The 13,625-nt window shown below is 57.2% G+C and overlaps 1 protein-coding gene and 1 long non-coding RNA gene across 2 annotated transcripts; one reads left to right on the top strand and one right to left on the bottom strand.

Moving 5' to 3' along the window:
* The first annotated feature begins 3,214 nt into the window (after positions 1-3,214).
* NEIL1 (nei like DNA glycosylase 1) lies at positions 3,215-10,989 on the top strand. The gene is given in 11 exon segments (XM_029066048.1): positions 3,215-3,252; positions 6,310-6,872; positions 7,515-7,634; positions 7,991-8,054; positions 8,228-8,259; positions 8,261-8,325; positions 8,538-8,662; positions 8,843-8,870; positions 9,272-9,340; positions 9,466-9,681; positions 10,297-10,989. Coding segments are annotated over 8 exon segments (906 nt in total). The 5' UTR covers positions 3,215-3,252; positions 6,310-6,447; the 3' UTR covers positions 9,319-9,340; positions 9,466-9,681; positions 10,297-10,989.
* Positions 10,990-11,381: 392 nt separating this feature from the next.
* LOC103166510 lies at positions 11,382-12,250 on the bottom strand. The gene is made up of 2 exons (XR_484875.3): positions 12,095-12,250; positions 11,382-12,007 (listed from the first exon to the last, which is right to left on the bottom strand). It is a non-coding gene; the product is annotated as an uncharacterized LOC103166510 (long non-coding RNA).
* Positions 12,251-13,625: the final 1,375 nt, after the last annotated feature.

Raw genomic sequence — 13,625 nt, 5'->3', positions numbered from 1 at the left:
ATTCAGAATTTCATATAAGCTGATACACTATGTATTTCTTTGTACCATAAAAACTAAGCAGCTGCAGAGGAAGGTTAAAAATATACACATACACAACACACCCGCATATTGTTGCCGCTTGGGTTTCCTGTGCAGACACTCTTGGCCTTGAAGCCAAGTGCATGGCCAGCCAAGCCTGCCACCCTCTGCTGATCTACTCATTTGCCCACACAGGCTGCTGTCCCACCTGTGGTGCTCACGGGGAGGGGGAGAGGGAAAGGGTCCTGCCTGGTCCACCCCAGCCTAGCCCAGCCTTGATGACGATGCCATTCGTTAAGCGCTTACTATGTGCCAAGCACTGTTCTAAGCGCTGGGGAGGATACAAGGTGAACAGGTTGTCCCCCGTGGGGCTCACAGTCTTCATCGCCATTTTACAGTCGAGGTAACCGAGGCACAGAGAAGTGACATGACCACAGTCACACAGCTGACAAGTGGCAGAGCTGGGATTTGAACCCATGACCTCCCCACTCCTTCCACTGAGCCAGGCTGCTTCTCTTGTCTCAGCCTTGCCCTGTGCTCATCCACCTCACTCCAACAACTCCCAACTGGGCTACGGCCTCATGTCAGCTGGAGAGGGTGATGTTATGTGAGCCTGTTGCGGGGCAGGGATTATCTGTTACCGAATTGTACACTCCAAGTGCTTAGTACAGTGCTGTGCACGCACTACGATTATTGTCAATAATTACAATAATTACGATCGAATGAATGACAGCTTCAGGAGACATGAGCAGACTCAGTGGGGCAGTGGCAGATAAAGGGAATGCAAAGAAGGCACAACGGTGGTATTTGAGTGCTTATTATGTGTCAAGCACTGACCTAAGCACTGGGGTGGATAGAAGATAATCAGAGTGGACAGTCCCTGCGTACATGGGGCTCAGTCTGAGGGGGAGTCGGGGGGACGAGGAGTGACTCCCCATTTTACAGGTGAGGAAACTGAGGTCCAGAGGTGTGAAGTGACTTGCCCAAGGTCACACAGCAGAAAAGCGGCAGAGCTGAGATGAGCTCCCAGGCCACGCCGCTTTTCACGATTCAAGGTCATGGGTTCGAATCCCTGATCTGCCACATAGCTGTGTGACTGTGGGCAAGTCACTTCACTTCTCTGTGCCTCAGTTCCCTCATCTGTAAAATGGGGATTAACTGTGAGCCTCACGTGGGACAACCTCATTACCCTGTATCTACCCCAGTGCTTAGAACAGTGCTCTGCACATAGTAAGCGCTTAACAAATACCAACATTATTAAGGAAAGCGGGTGGGGCTGGGGGGAGCCCTGGACCCCAATCCCCTGTCCTGGGTTCTAGTCGCCCCTACTCCCTCCCGTCCCAGAGGACTAGAATTATTATTAATAATAATAATGGCATTTATTAAGTGCTTACTATGTGCAAACACTGTTCTAAGTGCTGGGGTAGTACAAGGTAATCAGGGTGTCCCACGTAGGACTCATAGACTTCATCCCCATTTTATAGATAAGGGAACTGAGGCCTAGAGAAGTTAAGTGACCTGCCCAAAGTCACACAGCTGACAAGTGGCAGAAATTAGATTAGAACCCACGACCTCTGACTCTCAAGCCATGGTCCTGCTCCCCTTGTGGGGGGTGGGGGAGATAATGAAAAGCAGTGTGGCTCAGAGGAAAGAGCCCGGGCTTAGGAGTCAGAGGTCATGGGTTCTAATCCCCGCTCCGCCACCTGTCAGCTGGGTGACTTTGGGCAAGTCACATCACTTCTCTGTGCCTCAGTTTCCTCATCTGTCAAATGGGGCTGAAGACTGTGAGCCCCACGGGAGACAACCTGATGACCCTCTAATAATAGTAATGTTGGTATTTGTTAAGCACTTACTATGTGCAGAGCACTGTTCTAAGCGCTGGGGGAGATACAGGGTCATCAGGTTGTCTCACGTGAGGCTCCCAGACTTAATCCCCATTTTACAGATGAGGTAACTGAGGCCCAGAGAAGTGAAGTGACTTGCCCCTAGTCACACAGCTGACAAGTGGCAGAGCCGGGAGTCGAACCCATGACCTCTGACTCCAAAGCCTGGGCTCTTTCCACTGAGCCACGCTGCTACCCCAGCGCTTAGAACAGTGCTCTGCACACAGTAAGCGCTTAACAAATACCAACATTATTATCCCAGCGCTTAGAGCAGTGCTGTGCACACAGTAAGCGCTTAACGAATACCAACATTATTATTACCCCAGGGCTTAGAACAGTGCTGTGCACACAGTAAGCGCTTAACGAATACCAACATTGTTATTACCCCAGCGCTTAGAACAGTGCTCTGCACACAGTAAGCACTTAACAAATACCAACATTATTACCCCAGCGCTTAGAACAGTGCTCTGCACATAGTAAGCGCTTAACAAATACCAACTTTATTATTACCCCAGCACATAGAACAGTGCTCTCTTAGAGAAGCAGCATGGCTCACTGGAAAGAGCACGGGCTTTGGAGTCAGGGCTCATGAGTTCGAATCCCAGCTCTGCCACTTGTCAGCTGGGGGACTGTGGGCAAGTCACTTCACTTCTCTGTGCTTCAGTTCCCTCATCTGTAAAATGGGGATTAAGACTGTGAGCCCCACGTGGGACAACCTGATACCCTGTGTCTACCCCAGCGCTTAGAACAGTGCTCTGCACATAGTAAGTGCTTAACAAATGCCAACATTATTATTATTATTATTGCTCTGCACATAATAAGCGCTTTGTGGCTGAGTGGAAAGAGCCCGGGCTTGGGAGTCAGAGGGCATGGGTTCGAATCCCGACTCTGCCCCTTGTCAGCTGGGTGACTGTGGGCCAGTCACTTCACTTCTCTGGGCCTCAGTGCCCTCATCTGGAAAATGGGGATGAACTGGGAGCCTCACATGGGACCACCTGATGACCCTGTATCTCCCCAGCGCTTAGACCAGTGCTCTGCACATAGTAAGCGCTTAACAAATACCCACCTTATTATTAACAAATGCCAACATGATTAGGATTACTGCTGATCTGGTGCCCAGCCCAGAGTTGGCATTTCCCCAGCGCCTCCCTTCCACTGCGGGGCCTCCCGCACGCATGCGCGCGGGGGCCCCCTGACGTCACGGCTGCTCCCCGGAGCCAATGGGGAACGTCCAGGCCGGGGAGGAACTACAACTCCCAGCAGGCCTCGGGGCCGAACCGGCCCTCTTAGTCCCGCCCAAACCGGAAGTTCGCTTTTTAGACCTGCCAGCGGCGGTGGGAGCGGAATGCAGGTAGTGCGCGTGCGCGGGGGGGGGGGGGAGAAGAGATAGGTCTATCTCTCTGTAATATATATTGTCTATATATATAGTATTGTGGATATATATAGTATATATATAGTACAGTATATATATGTATGCATATATAATATATATAGTATATATACAGTACAGTATTGTGGATATATAGAGAGTATATAGCATATTGTATATATGTACTATAATGATAATGTTGGTATTTGTTAAGCGCTTCCTATGTGCCGAGCACTGTTCTAAGCGCTGGGGGAGATCCAGGGTCATCAGGTGGTCCCACCTGAGGCTCACAGTCTTCATCCCCATTTTACAGATGAGGTCACTGAGGCCCAGAGAAGTGAACAATAATAATAATGTTGGTATTTAAGCACTTCCTATGTGCCGAGCACTGTTCTAAGCGCTAGGGGAGATCCAGGGTCATCAGGTGGTCCCACGTGAGGCTCACAGTTAATCCCCATTTTCCAGAGGAGGGAACTGAGGCCCAGAGAAGTGAAGTGAGTTGCCCCCAGTCACACAGCTGACCAGGGGCAGAGCCGGGATTCGAACCCATGATCTCTGACTCCCAAGCCCGGGCTCTTTCCATTGAGCCATGCTGCTTCTCTGTATATATACTATAATAATAATGTTGGTATTTGTTAAGCGCTTCCTATGTGCAGAGCACTGTTCTAAGCGCTGGGGGAGATCCAGGGTCATCAGGTGGTCCCACGTGAGGCTCACAGTTTATCCCCATTTTCCAGAGGAGGGAACTGAGGCCCAGAGAAGTGAAGTGAGTTGCCCCCAGTCACACAGCTGACCAGGGGCAGAGCTGGGATTCGAACCCATGATCTCTGACTCCCAAGCCCGGGCTCTTTCCATTGAGCCATGCTGCTTCTCTGTATATATACTCTAATAATAATGTTGGTATTTGTTAAGCGCTTCCTATGTGCAGAGCACTGTTCTAAGCGCTGGGGGAGATACAGGGTCATCAGGTGGTCCCACCTGAGGCTCACCATCTTCATCCCCATTTGACAGATGAGGCAACTGAGGCCCAAAGAAGCAAAGTGACTGGCCCACAGGCACCCAGCTGACAAGTGGCAGAGCTGGGATTCAAACCCATGACCTCTGACTGCCAAGCCCAGTCTCTTTCCTCTGAGCCATCATAATAATAATGATGTTGGTATCTGTTAAGCGCTTACTATGTGCAGAGCACTGCTCTAAGCGCTGGGAGAGATACAGGGTCATCAGGTTGTTCCACGTGAGGCTCACAGTCTTCATCCCCATTTTACAGATGAGGGAACTGAGGCATAGAGAAGCGAAGTGACTGGCCCACAGCCACACAACTGACAAGTGGCAGAGCCAGGATTTGAACCCATGACCTCTATGTATGAGATGCAGCGTGGCTCATTGGAAAGAGCCCGGGCTTGGGAGTCAGATGTCATGGGTTGGGATTCCGGCTCATTTTCCGGCTGGAAAATGGGGATTAACTGTGAGCCTCCCGTGGGACAACCTGATTACCCTGTATCTACCACAGTGCTTAGAACAGTGCTCTGCACATAATAAGTGCTTAACAAATACCAACATTATTATTATTATTATTGTTATCATTACCCTGTATCTACCCCACCACTTAGAACAGCAGTCTGCACATAGTAAGCGCTTAACAAATACCAACATTATTATTATTATATTTGTGTGTGTCCCCCTTCAAAGCCCTACTGAAGGCGCACCTCCTCCCCGAGGCCTTCCCGGACTGAGCCCCGCTTTTCCTCCTCTCCCACTCCCTACCTTGTCACCCTGCCTCCCTTCCCCCTCTGCCCCACGCTGCTTATTCATTCAATAGTATTTATTGAGCGCTTACTATGTGCAGAGCACCGTACTAAGCGCTTGAAATGTACAAATCGGTAACAGATAGAGGCAGTCCCTGCCCTTTGATGGGCTTACAGTCTAATCGGGAAGCTTACAGTCTAATCGAGCTTATGTTTATATCCGTAATTTTCCTTATTTATATCGATGCTTCTTGTACCAATGGCTGTCTTCCCCTCCTCTAGACAGTGAGCTCGTTCTGGGCAGGAATGGTCTCTCTCTCCTGCTGCATTGTATTTTCCCAAGCACTTTGTACAGTGCCCTGCACATAGTAAGCGCTCAGTAAAGACGGTTGAATGAATAAATGTTGGCGGGTAATAATAATAGTAGTTGTGGCATTTGTTAAGCGCTTACTCTGTGCCAAGCACTGTTCTAAGCGCTGGGAGAGCTACATGGAGGAAGTGGGGGCAGCACAGCCCAGCGAAGTCCTGGCTAGGGGAAACCGTGCCCGGGGCGGGGGGCAGTGGTGGGCAGGAGAGCCAGCAGAGGAAGGGGGTATCACAACCCGGCCTTGCCCCTGCTGCCCCCAGCCAAACCTGCCTCCATCCTTTATATCAATGCCTGTCTCCCCCTCTAGACTGTAAGCTCGTCGTGGGCAGGGAACGCACCTACCAACTGTTACATTATACTCTCCCTAGTGCATAGTACAGTGCTGTGCACTCAGTAAGCGCTCAATAAATACCGTTGATCGATTGAGCCGGGCTGGGGTGACCCCATCCTCTCCCCTGAGTCTGAGAGACCAGTGGGCGACCCCGGGAGTGGGCCCCTTGGACGGCGGAGGCCCGCGGGGACTCGGAGGGTGGAGGGAGTTCAGGTTGGGCTGCTCCTCATTTAACTGCACATTAATAGGAATAATAAGAATAGCATTTGTTGAGCACTACTCTATGCCAAACACCGTGGCAGAGACCGTCCGTTCAGGTCGGAGACAGTCCCGGGGAAGCAGCATGGCCTACTGGCATGAGCACGGGCTTGGGAGTTAGAGGACGTGGGTTCTAATTCTGGCTCCACCACTTGTCTGCTGTGTGACTTTGGGCAAGTCACTTTATTACTCTGTGCCTCAGTTCCCTCATCTGTAAAATGGGGAGTAAGACCGTGAGCCCCAGTAAACCTAATTACTTTATATCTACTCCAGCGCTTAGAACGGTGCTTGGCATGTAGCAAGCGCTTAACAAATACCATCATTATTATTCTTTTTAGGGGGCTCCCAGTGGGCCCAAGGATTGAATGCCCATTTTACAGATGAGGAAACAGAGGCCCAAAGCCGTGAAGTGAGCCGCCGCCGTCTCCCCGGACCCCTCGTTCCGGCCGTCTGTGTCCGGCTCCCCGGCCCGCAGGATGCCCGAGGGCCCCGAGCTGTACCTGGCCAGCCGCTATGTGAACGAGGTGTGCCGGGGGCTGGTGTTTGCGGGGGCGGTGGAGAAGTCATCCGTCAGCCGCAACCCCGAGGTGCCGTTCTGCAGCGACTCCTACCACATCTCGGCCGTGTCGCGGGGCAAGGAGGTGAAGCTGACCCTCACGCCGCTGACCGGGACCGAGCCCGGCCCCGTGGACCTGGTGTTCCGGTTCGGCATGTCGGGCTCCTTCCGACTGGTCCCGGCCGAAGCCCTGCCCCGGCACGCGCACCTGCGCTTCTACACGGCAGCCCCCTGCCGCCGCGCCCTCTGCTTCGTGGACGTCCGGCGCTTCGGCCGCTGGGAGGTCCAGGGGACGTGGCAGGCGGGCCGCGGGCCCTGTGTCCTCCAGGAATACGAGAAGTTTAGGTAGGACGGGGGACTGCCCCTCTTTAGGGCACGCGCGCTGGGCGACTGTGCCAGCCACTGACCTCCCCATGTGTGCGTGCCTGGCGATTAAGTGGGGGGTGGTGCTGACCCCTAAGCCGTCCTCCAGGACTCAGAAGCCCCCCAGGTCCCGTCCAGGGCTATGGGAGCCTGGGCCGAGAAGCCGAGCTGTAACTGCATCATGACCTGATTCATTCTTCATCAGAGATGGTGACAAGAGCCCGGGCTGGTTGTATCCATCATCCACATTTACGGGGGGCCCACTGTGTGCAGAGCACTGGGCTAAGCCTTTGGGGACACATAATAAAGTAGAGGACATGCCCCTTGCTCTCAAGGATCTTGCAGTCTAAGGAGGTTTGGGCTGTGCCCTTCGCGTCCCCAGGCCTGCTTCTGTTTTCGTTGACACCCCTTGGAGTGCTCTCCCTGAAGGGAATCTCTTGGAACGCCTGGGGTTGAACCAGCAGTTTCATTATGAAGGTCCACTGCAGGGCTCATTCCTTTGCATGGTGCCTGGAGAAAAGGAATCTGGCTTTTCTGTGCCGGGGCTGGGTGGGGGTGAGAGGAGGAGGAGGAGGAGGAGGAGGGTACCTGTCTCTCCTGAGCCTGCCCACCCTCATCCCCCAGGGAGAATGTACTCCAGAACCTGGAAGACAAGGTCTTCAACAAGCCCATCTGCGAGGCCCTGCTGGACCAGAGATTCTTCAATGGTATCGGCAACTACCTGCGGGCAGAGATCCTGTACCGGTGAGCGGCCGGGGTCGGGGGGGCAGCCAGAGTCCCTTGTCTGCAGGCCGGAGGGTGCGGGAGGTGAAGGGAGAACTGCAGCTCCGCCCTGAGGGTCTCCTGGACCCCAGCAGAGGGAGGAACCGGGATCCCTCATCTGTAAAATGGGGATTAAGACTGTGAGCCCCACGTGGGACAACCTGATTCCCCTGTGTTTACCCCAGCGCTTAGAACAGTGCTCTGCACATAGTAAGCGCTTAACAAATACCAACATTATTATTATTATTATCTGCACTTTCTGGGCTGGATTTGAACCCAGCTCTCCCATTCCCCCCATTCCATAGCCCCCACCGCTGACCCAGCTCCCCTCTTTCTAGGCTGAGGATCCCGCCCTTTGAGAGGGCCCGCACTGTGCTGGAGGCTCTGCAGCAACGCAGGCTGGTGAGACTGCCTGGCCCCAGGATGGGTGGGTGAGAGGAGGAGGAGGAGACTGCCATGGAGGGTGCCCCTGGGGGAGGGTCGCCCCCATGGAAGAGTCCAACCTAGCGGCTGGGAGCAGGGCCGGGGGGGCAAGAGGGAGCCAGATGTTCGGTCTCCCCCTCCTCCCCGCCCAGAGCTCGGAGCTGACCCTGAGTCAGAAGTGAAGGCCAAGCTGCAGACCCTGACCTGCTGGAGCTGTGCCACACGGTGCCCATGGAGGTCACTCACCTGGGTGAGGGCCTCTGCCTTGGCACAGGGAGTAGGGAGGCAGGGGGAGGCGATCTTCCCCATTTCTCTGGGCTGGGGCAGCTAGAGGAGGAAGGGAGCGGGTCGGGGGAGGCAGGGTAGCTCTGGTCGTGCTTGGGATGGGAGGAGGAAAAGAGGGACAGAGTAGGGCTGAGAGAGCTGCCCCAGGCCCTAAGCCGCCCCGTCCCCGATTCCCAGGGGGCAAGGGCTATGGCGCAGAGGAAGAGGATGACTTCGCCGCCTTCCACACCTGGCTGCGCTGCTACTCCGTGCCCGGCATGAGCTCGCTGCGGGACGGCCACGGCAGAACCATCTGGTTCTACGTAGGAGCCACGCTAAGGGAGGGCGGGGGGAAGGGGCCACGGCCCTGGTGGGGGCAGGAGGGGGAAGCCGGGCCCCTAGAGGTCAAGGGGGTGAACTTGGGGTGGGGGTGGAGGGTGGGAGGGTGATGGTGGAGGGTGGGAGGCCATGCTGTGGTTGAATATGTGCCTGCTTCCTCACAGGGGGATCCTGGGCCCCTGGCCCCCAAAGGTGAGCCTAGTCTTCATTCCCTAGGAGGGATTTGCGGTTAATCGTGGTGGTAAAGGGACCCGGCTACAGCAGGAGGCGGGGAGCGGGGACTAGAGGAGCGAGAGAGAGAGTCTCTGGCACCGGCGCCCTTTGATCCTTAACCAAGGAGTAGACTGCCCTGTCTGGCCTGGGGGCTGGTTAGATTGCCCAGAGGCAGGATGGGGGGACCAGTTGGCCTCTGTGGGGTGCCTAGGATTCCTTTCATTCTAAATAACTGCAGTGGTATTGCACCTCAGCGTTTTTGATTGGAGTGATCCTTTTGCGCCCACCCTCAAGGGGGGAGCCCAGAGGGCCCAGGGCTGAGGTGACCCTGTGAACCCCACGTGAGTGAATACGCGGCCACTATCCTTTCCATCCTGCAGGAGAAGAAACGCCGAGGGGGTCGCACCAAGGGGAAAGCCGGGCCTGACTTCAACACCACTGATGCAGAAGTAAGCTCCCCCTGACCCAGGGTACTCACCCCGCACCAAACTACACCCGCCCAATCAGTCGTGTCCAGCAACCCGGCTCTGGGCACTGGGGCAGGGCCGGGCTGACAGCCACTCCCCCGGTCCAGGACACGGAACCCACCCGCCCTAGAAATGGCCCCAGGGCAGGTCGACGCTCAAGCAGGAAGGCGCGGAAGGAGACGGCCAGCACTGGGACCCCGGGGCCTGAGGGAGCCGGTGAAAGAGGCGAGGAGTCCGTCCCAGGGGCCGGAGGAAACCAACCCGCCCCCGAAGACAGTTCGGCCACCGGGGAGAGGGAGCCGCCGCGCCACGCCGGGACTTGGGTAAGAGTTCCGCCTGGGGGTCCGCCTGGCGAAAGCCCCTCTCCTCCCCTGCTCCGGGGTTGCCCCCCCCGCCTCAGACCCCTGCCTGGAGATACCCCACCCCCGATGGTAGGAAAGCCTTTCAAGCACAGGATGGGCTGCCCCCCTTGGTTTGGATGGTGGGGGGCCCTTCTCCTGCCCGAAGGTTGGAGCCCGGACCAGCTGACTCCTCTCAGCCCCAGCAAGATAAGCACGATTCTTTGGGCTTCCCACTCCTCCAGCTCTAAACCCCCTTCTGGCTTCTGCTAGCCTAGACTGGGAAGGTGGAGAGAGGGGGAGGGACTGGGTGTGGAAGTTTTATTCTGGAAGCTTTTGGGGCAGGACCCCCACAAGGAGGGCAGCTGTGAGGTGGGCTGGGCGTGGCCAGTGGGGAAACCCGGTCAGCCCCCCGGGCTGTCCCCTGGGGTCTCCACTCGTGGGGGGTGGGCGGGCTTTAGGAGACCTTGGCATGGGAAAGGGGGTACGTGGTTGCTGACTTAGAGGATGGAGGCCAGCTCGCCCCTGCCTCCTTACCTTCTGGCGCCAAGGTTCTGAGCGCCGGTGCCCCATCGGCTTTGCCTGCGTCTTCTCTTTTAGGCTCAGCCACCAGGCGTCGAAAACCCAAAAAGGAGAAAGCTAACAAACTGCCCCAGCTCTACCCACCCTCGCTGCCTCCCGTGATGGCACGGTGCCAGCCTGAGCCTAGCCCGAAACACCTGAGATGTGGCGCCTCGAGCAAGGGCGGCCGGCAGAAGCACCACCCGATCCCCTGCGGGGTTGGCAGTTCTACCGGGACGTGCTGGGCTGTGGAGTTTTCCAGCCGACTTGCCTGCTACCGTCTTGTGCTGCCCTCTGCCTTCATTGCTCCTCTACCGCAGAAGTAGGGGTGGGAGATGCGCTGCCAAAAAGTGCCTTTACTCGGGGCTCCCCTCCCGCAACACCCCTTAGGCTTTTAACCGTGGCTTCCTTTCCCCTCATCTTGGCTCCTGGCACCCTGGCAGGACCGTCCCCTCTGCGGTCTTCAGACTCTTTATCTGGACCGACCTGAACCTGCAGCCGGGTAGCCGTGTGCTGGACTCTCGTGCCTTGGGTCAGAAGGAGCTGCCTGGGGCCTCGGGCCCAGGGAACGGCATCGTCTGTTACCTCACGACAGTCAGCACCCTCTTCTGGCTGAGGTTTTTGGGTTCCTCTTCCCCAGCGTGTGCTGCCATGCTCCGCTGCCCCTGGCCGTAGGCCCTGAGGGCACCTGCTGTATTTTTGATACCGAAAATAAAGTTTTTCTGAAGCGTGTCTGTGCCCCCTCCTCCCCTCTCTTGCGGTGGCAGCCGCAGCGGCTCTCTGGAATCAGAGCTGGCGCAGAGGGCAGAGTAGGGGGCTGTGGGCTTGGGCCCTCCTGGTTAAAGGGGAGACACAGGTGGGTGGTAAAGACTGGCACGGCGGGTTGTGGGAGGGAGTCAGTGTGGGCTGGGGGTGGCCTGATCTCCCCCGTTCTGCTCACTCGAGCCCGCTGTGGCTCTTTCTCTCCTTCCAGCGTGGACCATCTTCCTGCTCTGTTTATTCTGAATATGAGGGACAGGGATTAAGAGCGGAGTCCTGTTCTCCGAACGAGTCTTCTGCTCGGAGTCGGCACCTTGTATTTTCCCCCCTCCCTATGCCCTGCCCATCCTTACCGGCACTCGGGGGAAGGTGAGAGAGCTTCTGAGTAATCGCTTTATTGGACTGAGTTGTGCCCACCCACAGCAGGGCCCCCATGCCACCTCTCTGCCACATTGGGAGGGGCCCCAGCTGGCCACAGCTGCCCTGCAGTTGGGATGGAGGCCCTGGGGAGCGCAACAGGGACTATCAGGCCATGGTTTTGGCCCTTGGCTGGGCTGGAAGTCAAGGTGTCTTCCGGGAAGGAGGGCCGGCTCCCTGTACCTGAGATGCGGCTCGAGCAAGGGGGGCCGGTAGAAGCACCACCCGATCCCCCTGCGGGTTGGCAGTTGACCGGACCCAGCAGCGCCTGGAGCTGCCCTGAGCCCACTGCTATTTCCTTCCCGAAGCCAAGGGCGGCTACAGGAGAGGGAGGGGGCCGGCTCTCACGCCACACCCAATCCGGGGGCAGCAGGACTCCCCATCATTACCCCAGCCGGAGAGGCCATGGAGCAGGCCGGTCCGTTTGCTGCCGCCTGGGAGTCAGGACCGAGGGTCCACTGGCTGCAGGGTGAGGCGCACCGTCAGGATTTGGAAGGGGGAGAAGGAGAGCTTCAGGCGGCAGCCCTCCACGGGCAGGGGCCAACCGGGGGCCGGGCGCTCCAGGAGATCACAGCTGGAGGGGGAGAGACGCACAGAGAGGGCGGCTGTTTCGGGAAGCCCCCCGCTGCCCCATTTCCCCACACCCCAGGCCCCCACTCACAGAAGAGCCTCTCGCAGCGGGATCGGGGTCTGGAGCCAGGTGACCACCGAGCTGCCGTGGGACTCGTAGAGACGCAGCACCAGCGCGCCGGGCCGGGAGCCGGCCTCCGCCTCGGCTTCCGCCTGGGGAAGGGAGAGACCATCACCAGGGGGAGGGGTGGGGACGCAGGTCACCACCCCGCTGGGCCCTCCCTCCCCGCCGCCCCAGCCCTCGGACTCCAGGTAAGCCCAGCCCCGAGCTGGCCCACAGAGGCGCAGATTGGCTCAGTCCTCTGAGTGCCTCAGAGGCAGACAGCCCAGGCTGTCGGCCTTCGTGGGGGGACGGAGGGGAGGGGGACCCCGGTAGCCCAGCCGGGGGTAGCGGCGACAGCTTCTGAACCTCTGCTCCCACCCCAGCTTCTCCCCCGTGAGCCCGGGGCCCCTGATGACTCCAGCCTGCCTGGGCATCAGCGGGCCCCTCTGAGGCCCTGGCCCTCCCACACTTGCCCCTCCCCCTCCCTCCCCCTCTCCCTCCCCCCTCCCCCATCTCTCACCCCCAATGATCTTGGCCACCTATTTCCTCACGAAAATCAAACACAATCAGGTCTGAGCTCCCCAAAGTCACCCCTCGCCTCTCCCCTCCCCCCCCACCAACCCCCTCCCCTACTTTCCCATCCTTCCCTGCAGTATCCTCAGAGGAGATCTCCTCCCTCCTCGCAGGTGCCACCCCCCTCTACCTGCGCCTCGCGACCCCATTCCCTCTCACCTTCTTAAAACCATCCACCCCTGCCCTCCTACCTTCCTTAACTTCTATTTTTAACCACTCAATCTCCAAGGGCTCCTTCCCCTCTGCCTTCAAACATGCCCACGTCTCCCCCATCCTAAAAAAACCCGCTCTTGACCCCACTTCCCCCTCCAGTTATCGCCCTATCTCCCTACTACCCTCCTTTCCAAAATCCTAGAACGAGTCGTCTATAATCGATGCTTAGAATTCCTTAACTCCCATTCTCTCCTAGACCCCCTCCGATCTGGCTTCCGTCCCCTCCACTCTACCGAGACTGCTCTCTCTAAGGTCACCCGTGACCTCCTTCTTGCCAAATCCAATGGCTCCTACTCCATTCTGATCCTCCTTGACCTCTCTGCTGCCTTTGACACCGTCGACCATCCCCTCCTCCTCCATAACCTTATCTCACCCTTGGCTTCACGGACTCTGTCCTCTCCTGGTTCTCCTGCTGACCTCTCTGGCCGGTCATTCTTCGGTCTCCTTCCGCTGGAGCCTCCTCCCCCTCCCATCCTTTAACTGTTGGAGTTCCTCAAGGGTCAGTTCTTGGCCCTCTTCTGTTCTCCATTTACACTCACTCCCTCGGTGAACTCATCCGCTCTCACGGCTTTGACTACCATCTCTACGCAGATGACACGCAGATCTACATCTCCGCCCCTGTCCTCTGCCCCCTCCCTTCAGGCTCGCATCTCCTCCTGCCTCCGGGACGTCTCCACCTGGATGTCGGGCCCGCCCACCTAAAACTCAACATGAGCAAGACTGAGCTCCTCAT

The sequence above is a fragment of the Ornithorhynchus anatinus genome, chromosome 5 (assembly GCF_004115215.2).
Source record: "Ornithorhynchus anatinus isolate Pmale09 chromosome 5, mOrnAna1.pri.v4, whole genome shotgun sequence".
In the NCBI taxonomy this organism is placed as follows: Eukaryota; Metazoa; Chordata; class Mammalia; order Monotremata; family Ornithorhynchidae; genus Ornithorhynchus; species Ornithorhynchus anatinus.
Note: the sequence above shows the minus strand (reverse complement) of the source record. Positions and strands in the feature narration are given on the sequence as shown.